The sequence below is a fragment of the Sinocyclocheilus anshuiensis genome, unplaced genomic scaffold (assembly GCF_001515605.1).
Source record: "Sinocyclocheilus anshuiensis isolate Anshui unplaced genomic scaffold, SAMN03320099.WGS_v1.1 scaffold1203, whole genome shotgun sequence".
NCBI lineage: Eukaryota > Metazoa > Chordata > Actinopteri > Cypriniformes > Cyprinidae > Sinocyclocheilus > Sinocyclocheilus anshuiensis.
In genome coordinates, this window is record NW_015539980.1 from 119,530 (window position 1) to 129,743 (window position 10,214).

A 10,214-nucleotide genomic window follows, 5' to 3' on the forward strand; every position below is an offset into this window, starting at 1 on the left:
AAATGGCTTTGATTATGTTTCAGATAAGTAATTTCAAGTAAAATAAACAATTTCAAAGGAATTATTATTATTATTATTATTATTATTATTATTATTTGACTTACACTGAAACAAACAAATTAAATTAAATTAAACAATTTAAAATTTAAAATAACAAATAAAAAATTAAATTCAATTAACTAAATTTAATTATTTTAATTTAATTAAAATATGAAAATACAAGCTAAATCTAAATATTAATAAGTACTATAATGGCATAAAAATAATACCAAAATAACACCAGTTAGGCTGTATTGGTTAATAATATTTTCTCCACCCAAATGGCTTTGATTATGATTCAGATAAGTAATTTCAAGTAAAATAAACAATTTCAAAGGAATTATTATTATTATTATTATTATTATTATTATTATTATTATTATTATTATTATTATTATTATTATTATTATTATTATTATTATTATTATTATTATTATTATTATTATTATTATTATTATTATTATTATTATTATTATTATTATTATTATTATTATTATTATTATTATTATTATTATTATTATTATTATTATTATTATTATTATTATTATTATTATTATTATTATTATTATTTGACTTACACTGAAACAAACAAATTAAATTAAATTAAACAATTTAAAATTTAAAATAACAAATAAAAAATTAAATTCAATTAACTAAATTTAATTATTTTAATTTAATTAAAATATGAAAATACAAGCTAAATCTACATATTAATAAGTACTATAATGACATAAAAATAATACCAAAATAACACCAGTTAGGCTGTGATAGTATTGGTTAATAATATTTTATCCACCCAAATGGCTTTGATTATGATTCAAATAAGTAATTTCAAGTAAAATAAACAATTTCAAAGGTATTATTATTATTATTATTATTATTATTATTGGACTTACACTGAAACAAACAAATAAAATAAAAAATAAACAAAACAAAAAAAATTACATTAAATTAAATTAAATTAAATTAAATTAAATTAAATTAAATAAAAAAATACAAGTAATTTTCTGCCAGGACATTATCTGTAAATTTACAAACATTTATTTTAATCCTAAAACACAACACAGATGCAATGTACAATTCAAAATATGGGTAAAACTCCTGTGAAAATATGTTTCCTGTGGAAATATTTAGTATCGACTTATAAGCATGTGTGTTTGCCTTATTCAAAGGTGAGCTCAGCTCTTATTCTGACTTCAGCTCTTGCGTGAGCAGGCAGGACCAGCCAACACACATCAGACATTTATTTATTTAGGAAAGAAATCCCATCAGTGACTTATTTTGCATTTCTCTGGGCCGGAGGGCGTCAGACGGGACTGACCCCAGCATCAACCCCAAAGCGAAGAAAGCCGGCATTTGTGCCCCTCGACCCACATATATATATGCACTTATGCAACTCACAAGAGACTTTTGACTTTAAAGTTTGGCAGGGCTCAGTTTGCCCTCCGCATTCATATTTGGAGAGCCGCACTCCGGATGTCAGAGTGTGACTTCTCCTAACCTCTCTCCTTTTTCTCCTTCCATATGTCAAACTCTGGAAGAGTGAAACTTAAATAGAAGACTGGAAAACTTGTTCTCCTGAGCGCTGAGCTAATGCAACCACACCGTGCTTCTCCAGACGTCTCAGATGAACCCTTCATATTTTTTTCGTCTTCGATGCTCCAACATGAATATGCAGCAAATATTTAGAGGGCATTTATTTTAGAGGGGTAAACGTAATGGTATTTTCCTTCATTGTGTCTGTCATCATGTGGCGATTTCCCTCAGGCTCGCTTCAGACTGCACATGATGAATAATCTCATCATGCAAGTATGTTTCTATATGCATTTTTATACTCCTGCTTTGAATTAAGAGCCCATATTGATCTTCCACAGACACCAGAGAAGCACTTTCATCCAAAAGCACATTGCCCAGTCTGACTCGGCACAATATTGATAGATCATCAATATTTTACATTCTGCGCGTATTGACGAAGCAGTATCGCTTCTCAGACAGTCAATCATAATGCTGGCAACGACATAAATAAAAGCATTTATAAAATTAGATATTTTCGAGCTGCATATCAATGCTAAAAATTGCGCATGCATGTCAAGTGCTTTTGAGAATCGAAAAAAAAATGTTTTGTGATATAGTGATATATCACTTTTGAAGCAGCAGTAATCAAACAGACATATCATTGGTTTTATTCGAACATATTTTTAATGTTCCTCCCTGTGTCTTGCTCTCATTGCTGTTATGTGATAGTGTAGTTTTGATTTTTGAATAGAGAATCAAACAATGGAAGGCCGTGGAGGAATCAGCAGTCAGTGGGACACTTCAGGTGTCCTTTACTCCTCCTTGATTATTATCTTCCCAAATGGCTTGTCAATAAACGCTGTCTACACCATAATTTATCTATATTGCTCTATCAATATGAGCTGCACTGAAGGAGCAAATTAATAATGTCATCATGAATATGGCCCTTTCAATACATTTCAGACAAACATTAGGGTTTGATGTGTGTGTGTGTGTGTGTGTGTGTGTGTGTGTGTGTAAGTCGGTGCTTGAAATAAAAGCTTTTCATTTAAAAAAAAAAATGCAACAGTAAATTAAGGCCACATCAAGAGTGACTTCTAGATCACCAATTTTATATTTGCAGTAAGGGCCCATAGGGATCACTGTTGCATCAGCTACATGATTCAAAAGCTTTTATCTCACTGGTTGTTCGTTGTTCTTCAGTTATTTCTGTCGTATCACACAATGCACAGCTTCTTCAAAGTGAATTGAAACACACATCTCACATGATATGAGGCTGGACAAACAGCAGTCACAGAGTGCGAAAAACATGCATATCGCTCATGAAAGGTTACCGTGACCTTCCGCACAAAAGTCTCGAGTGTTTGTTCATTAAATCAGTCATTGTGTTTCGTCCTCTATCTCTCTCCGCACCCATCGCATCCCGACCCAAACGCCAGCGCTTCTGTTAGCTCTAGCCGTGTGATAAGTGTTAAACAAACTCACTTTCTGTGGCTCTCTCCCTTCTCACCTTTGTGCTCGCACAATGGGAATTTGACATTCCTTTAGTCATCCGTTTCACCGCCCGCTGTGTCTTTCTCACATGCACTGACAGGACAGGAGATGTTGATAAGAGTATAATAGAGAATCAAACAATGCTAAGCTGGGAGCGATTATTTTTAATTACCTACGGTGGAGCGTTCACTATCAGTGCGCTTTTAATGTTTGCCTTGGCCAACAAAAAAAAAGCTGCAAGCCATGAGCTTATTAAACCCGTGATATATGGTTTATCAGATTGTCGCTGGCTTCCTGGTATTTACAGCCCAAGTGTTTTTATTTCTTTGGAGCTTTTCGATGACAACTCCTTGATGAAAAATGGTTCGTGTAGTGAAAGCATAGGCCCATGTGGATATCTTTTGGTTAAGGCCCAGAATAATGTTTGGCCCAGTCTGTTTTGTTAAAGTTAAATGCTAACTGACATGCAATCTTGTGGCACGCTTTGATTCACATGCAACCGACGGAGCACAAGTCGTTTCAAACACTTCCCAATCTTGGAGCTTTGTTTTTTTGGGAAACATTTAGGAAACATAGGCTAATTGGAAAAAAAAAACATGCCTCTTACGGACATTTTTGCAAAACTCCAAAAACGTATTATGAATCCATCCATAGATTCTCCAAACTGCATGTTCCATGTAGGGCTGTGGTCTAAAAATATACCTATATCTACGTTTCACTGCAGTTTCCAGCTGAAATGAACACTAATGGCAGTAAAACGCCAACTTTGTCCCACTTTATATTAAGTGACCTTAACTACTATGTACTTACATCAAAAATTAAGTGCAATGTATTTATCGTGTTCATATTGTATTACAAAACACTTTTGCTGCTATTGAGGTGGGATATGGGTAAAATTAGGGACAGTGTAATTATAAATGTAATTACATAAATTAATTACAGATGTAATTACATGCAGGTATTTTTTTTAATATAAATACAATGTAAAAACATGTATGTTCACAATAAGTGCATTGTATCAAATGATTAATTTCAATGTAAGTACGTTTTACCATACATTTTTATGTGTGCGTCACATAACCAGCTCCCTATGTGTGACTTTTCTAACATAGTAAACTTGCTCGGTAGCGCACCTGGTACAGTATTGCACTTGCAATGCAGAGTGCTCTGGTATGAGTCAAAAGAGCGCAAAGACTTGTAAAAGCAAACTAAAACAGCATGGAAAAGGCATTTTATTTAACATGTTCTTTTGCTAACACGGTTGGTTAGGTTTAGGCTAGGGTTCAGTGTTGGTGCTATGTTATTTTCAAACTCGGTAGAGCATTAAACTTTCAGCGCCACTCACTGAACATATATTTACGAACTGTCATGATATGTACACAACTAACATAATAAAACATTGCCATATTTATATTCATGTTTCGGAGAAATTAAATGTTCTTAGAGCCACTCACTGGACAAATCAATTTGAAAAAGTGAGTAACATGCAAGATGCAACATAATGTCATTTTGCAGAACAAGTTTCTCCAGTGAGCCTGGGTTGCATTTAGGAGATCAGACAGCCTTTAACAGAGTGGTTTAGGTATGCATGTGCGATCGCAGTAATTAATCTGCTTTATTATGTTTGACATCATGGTTTTGTTCTGCTTCAGACTGGAACAATGAGGTCCAGAATGCAAAAAAAATACAGTTTCTTCAACCTCTGCAGTCAAATCTCGAATTCAGGTTTTCATCCGCCGCAAACTGAGCGACGGCCGCTTCAGCATTAATTGACAAGACCAATAACAATCACGCATTTACATATCTAAACTCTCCACGCTCAGCAAAACGAGAGAACTCTCTCAATAACTGTGAGGCAAAACTTTCACTCTGTGGCTTTCTCGGTGTGGTCGACTGAGCCAACAGGATGTCACTCACTCGGTTCAAAAGGCCTTGAGGTTGGTCTCTGCTGGTTCTTTTTGGAAACTTGCGGCTTTTGACATCCATAACCATCTATTGGCCGCGCAGCTATATTGCCTCACATTATCCAGACTTCAGGGGAATTGTTTTTGGCAACGCTCTCTGAAATTTTCCCACTGCAAAGCCCTTAAAATGTGCTTGCTTCACTCCATACCCCCAACGTCAAGCTGGGAGACAAACTGCTTCATTGCTCGCAAAGGTTTACCGAGCTTCTCTAATTGCAATTAGAGCGAAGTCCAATTAGCTTTCGACAACGACGCATTGTTGTAGGCGTGATCCAGGCCATCTTCAAACTGGTGCTTTGGGTGTCACGCAAAGCGCATGGAAATCCAGTCTGTGAGGCGAAGCACTGTTTTCTTTGTCCGTCGTATGTCTATTAGGGCAGCTGTGCTGGAAAATGTTGCTAGAATGTGTGCAGCGAGCTTGTTTTCTTTTGTTCAGTCTGTGTGTCAATATAAATAGGGCTGAGGTTGAGAAGAAGAAGTAGTCCTGATGGTGCCTGCTAACAAAGGTGGGCTTATAACAGTAATAACAGCACACACTTACTCCCTGGTGCTAAGTTGCTTGCATTGAATCAGCGCACAGGTGGCTGCGCTTTCTTCAAGCATGGCCTGCTCGTATTTATTTTTACAGTTCTCCTCCATAGTGCCTCTGTTTTCGGACACTTTCGAGCACTGTCAGCGTGACACGCTAATCACTAGAGCTTCACAGCGCTTTTCATTTACAAGAAACCCTGACAAACTTGTGTAAGCAGACATTCAGGGAAGCTTGTGAGAGCTCCAATTGTGCATTTTACGTCTGTTTGGGAAAAGCATTCTCACTCTCACGCCTCTCTATCTGTGGCACAAATTGTCCTGTCGCCAAAGAAGAAAAAAAAAAGGGAGAAAAGTTACAATTATTCTGACATGTCATAAATCACACCAGTACTTGTGGCAAATAATTTTTTCCAACCATCTAATTAATACATTATTTATTTGCTTGACACACACACACACACACACACATACACGTGACTGTAAGTCATTTATATGGCTGAGTGCTGAAGCATATGTAGATAATCACACACACACACACACACACATTTATCAAGAATTTTTTTTTTCCTTCCATTTAGAACATACGATAGACTATAAAACTAATAAAAAGGACTAAAATAATAAACTAAATTATTATTATTATTATTATTATTATTATTATTTTGGTGTATATATATATATATATTCATTCATTCATTCATTCATTCATTCATTCATTCATTCATTCATTCATTCATTCATTCATTCATTCATTCATTCATTCATTCATTCATTCATTCATTCATTCATTCATTCATTCATTCATTCATTCATTCATTCATTCATTTATTCATTTATTTATTTTCCTATGGGCATTTATTGTCCTATTTGGCCAGTCCTATTCAGAAAACTGCATTGACCTGTGTTTATATATTTCCAATACACAAACATCTGACAATAAAAGTCGAATATGCTGGAGAGCACAAGACAGGGGGGGAAAGCAATGCATTCAGTGTGTGTTTGACATAGTTTTGAGTTTGTTTTGCACAATTTGATACATATATTTATGGTTAGCATGAAACCCATGACCTACCTGAGAGCACCTGGTAGAGTTTTACAATCTAAACCGAGCTGTTGTGCTGAATATGTCACACTATTTCACACATTCTCATCACCCCACCAGCAAATTCACAACTTTTGGATCTATTTTTTATTTTTTTTTAGTTACATTATTAATTTCCTCAGAACTCTTCATTTTTAAAACCTTAGGACTTTAAAAGGAAAAACTCTCTCACCTGCTTCCTTAGAGCAAATGTACACCATTGGTCTAACAGCGAACTGCCAAGTAATTATACTTCACACACTTATAGGTCTGCATGTGTGTGTGTGTTTGTGTGTGTGTTTAGCGTGGGCTGATGAATTCATGTGATTGCACACACTGGTATGTGCTCGTGCATATGAGTGAGTTTATTGCTTTCACATGCTGCGGTGCAGAAAATGAAAGACATGAATGAAAAAAAAAACATAATAAATAAATAAATGAGGAATATGTAGATACTGGGTTGGGGTTCTTGTTTAAAATGTGTCATGTGAACACAGCAGAAGCGTAAGGTTGATTTTGGATACGTGCTGCTCTGACATAGCTGCAGGATTGAATTATGGATGTAAGTAGTTTAAGTAGACTTGTTTGAGTATTTGTGATGTAATTGCTTCCACTCGGGCGGCTTGGATACATTGACAGCCTAATTTAGAGAACCACAGTTTTTGGGCAGTCTGCAGAGCTGTCAATCAAACCCTGATAAAGGCGGTGCAGACTGTAGAGGGGATTCTGTAAAAAAGTCACTTATTTGGTTTGCTTTTCCCCCCTCAGTGACTCACTCTCTCACCTTTGCAATCACATTCACCTCATTCACGTGGATACTTACAGATGGAGCGTGCAAAATCAAGATGTACTCTATATTACAGGGACTTTCTGTGTTCAGAAAAGAACCAGATTGAGAGTAACAGGGCTGACAGTCGTACAGTTTATTTTGCCATTGCTAGCATTGTGTTCAAGGGCATCACACTTGAATCTGTTGATCAATCTGTTTTCTCCCAATAATCAAATATTTAACATATATAATCTTGGTAACAGAGCTGACGATGTAAGTTATACTCTGTAACAAAATATATAAAGGGGGGAGGGGGGAATAAACAAACTAACAAATGAATGAATGAATGAATGAATGAATGAATGAATGAATTAATAAATGAATGAATGAATTAATTAATTATCGTCGTGAAACATTATAAAAATCTACTTGCAGAGTTTACTTCCTGTGAAGTATTTATTTATTTGTTTATTTATGAAATGCACATTATTTTAATGGTAAGAGGGTCAAGACATGTTCTTTTTAAATGTGTGTTATGTCATCTAAAATCTAAGAATATACAATAATTGTTCATTTTTGCTAATATAGGAAGACATTTTAACTGTGCAGGACTGTCAAAATAAAAGAGTCAACCTTATTAAGAAAACAGCATTATTATTTATTTATTATTATTATTATTATTATTATTATTATTATTATTATTATTATCAAATTAGGGTTAATTCAGGATAATTGGGACATTTTTCCCCCACTCATCTCAATGGCAGGAAGTGTCATAATATACATGAATTCACCCTATATATATCTTTGTATGTACAGTAAGTATGCTTGCATGCATGTATGTATAATTTCTGCTGATTTGTAGAAAAACTGTAGAAAATCTTTATTTTAGCTAACAAGCATTATTTTTGGAAATCCCTTTTTTCTTTTTTTTATAAGCTGTGCTTTTACGTTTTTTTTTTTTTAACCTTTACATGTAGATATTAAACAAAAAAAAGCACTTTTTACAGAAAAAAGCATGAGAAGGTGATACTACTGTAAACTACACAACAGTCCTTCTGTCTACTCCTATTAAAAATATTAGTCTCACAGCACTCTGATTCAGTGTGTGCGTGCGTGTGTGTGTGTGTGTGTGTGTGTGTGTGTGTGTGTGTGTGTTTGTGTGTGTGTGCGTTATTAAGCCTATCTAAAATCTTCAAATGTCAGGTTCAATCCAACACAACATCAGCGTCCTGCAGAACCTTTGCACAGGCTCACACACCCTCCATTCAGAGGATGAGACAGGAAATGGGTTCAGTGTCAAACCTGCATATGGCCCAATAATCCCAGAGCACAGCCTCTTCCTGTTCTGCTCTGAATGAGCCACTGAGATTCATACGAGCTCCCATTATCTCCAAACCTGGAACAAGCTGGCTTCTCATACGAGCGACACTGGGTGCTTTCTCAGATAAATATCCCTGAAGGCCTCCAATGCCACATCTCCTCCAACTGTCTAGCTTAAATGTATATATTTATAAAGTCCTGCTCCCATCAGTCAGTGATTAAACTTTAGCATTCATTTGATCGCAGGAGATGGTTTAACCTGCGCTGCTGTGGCGACGGCCCGGCGGGGGGCGCAGATTCAGACGACAGTCTCATCACTCACTAGCCATTTAATGCTCACTTCTCCACACGTCTCAAAGCTCGCTTGCAATCTCCTCTATAGTCACAGTCTTTAGAATATTCCACTTCATACTGAACTAAGTGTCCATGAAGAGCATTTACAGTATACTGTCGATTACCTCAATGTGTCAAAGTAGTTTGACATCAACAGGATGAAATGGACACTTTTACAGTTCAAATATTAATTAATTAAGTGTTCCTGTGGCTCAGTAGTAGAGCATTGCATTAGCAGCACAAAAGGTCGTGGGTTCGATTCCCAGGGAACACACATACTGATAAGAAATGTATAGCACTGTAAGTCGCTTTGGATAAAAGCGTCTGCTAAATTCATAAATTAATTAAATTAAAATATTACTTCAATTTTAATAATGAAATTAAATGCAATTATTGTACAAGACTGTACTTGTGACTCTCTTTCAAATATTCAATTCAGTGCTGATTTCAGGCCATAAAAATTATAAGATGTTGTATTTGTTAGTAGTCATTAGTAATCATTAACTAATGTTTAGAAGCTAATCATTAACTGTTTATCTTTTTTTTGTCTTCACAGCAAATGCTGAATGATCATGAAACGTCGTCTCAAGACAGCTGTATTAAAAAGGTAGGATTCACTTCATGTCAGTCCTCCCCTCTCGACATGTCTAACACATGTATGCTGATATCACCACACACAAATATTAATAACACAAAAGCAAAACGACAATCAATAATTTGTTCCTATAGGGTTTTATTTGCTATCATCTATCTATCTATCTATCTATCTATCTATCTATCTATCTATCTATCTATCTATCTATCTATCTATCTATCTATCTATCTATCTATCTATCTATCTATCTATCTATCTATCTATCTATCTATCTATCTATCTATCTATCTATCTATCTATCTATCTATCTATCTATCTATCTATCTATCTATCTATCTATCTATCTATCTATCTATCTATCTATCTATCTATCTATCTATCTATCTATCTATCTATCTATCTATCTATCTATCTATCTATCTATCCCATGTCAATACATTTTAACAATGTAGATACATTATAAGTTAATCAAATTATAATGTATCTAAAATAGGTTTTTCTTTCTTTCTTTCTTTCTTTCTTTCTTTCTTTCTTTCTTTCTTTCTTTCTTTCTTTCTTTCTTTCTTTCAA

General features: G+C 34.7%; 1 protein-coding gene across 1 annotated transcript in view; it reads left to right on the top strand.

Moving 5' to 3' along the window:
* The window catches only part of LOC107687133 (PR domain zinc finger protein 16-like), a 73,286-nt gene that overhangs the window by 40,368 nt on the left and 22,704 nt on the right, over positions 1-10,214 (top strand). The window contains exon 3 of the mRNA XM_016484364.1: positions 9,606-9,656. Within this exon, the coding sequence (XP_016339850.1) occupies positions 9,606-9,656 (51 nt within the window). The remainder of the gene's footprint in view (positions 1-9,605; positions 9,657-10,214) is intronic.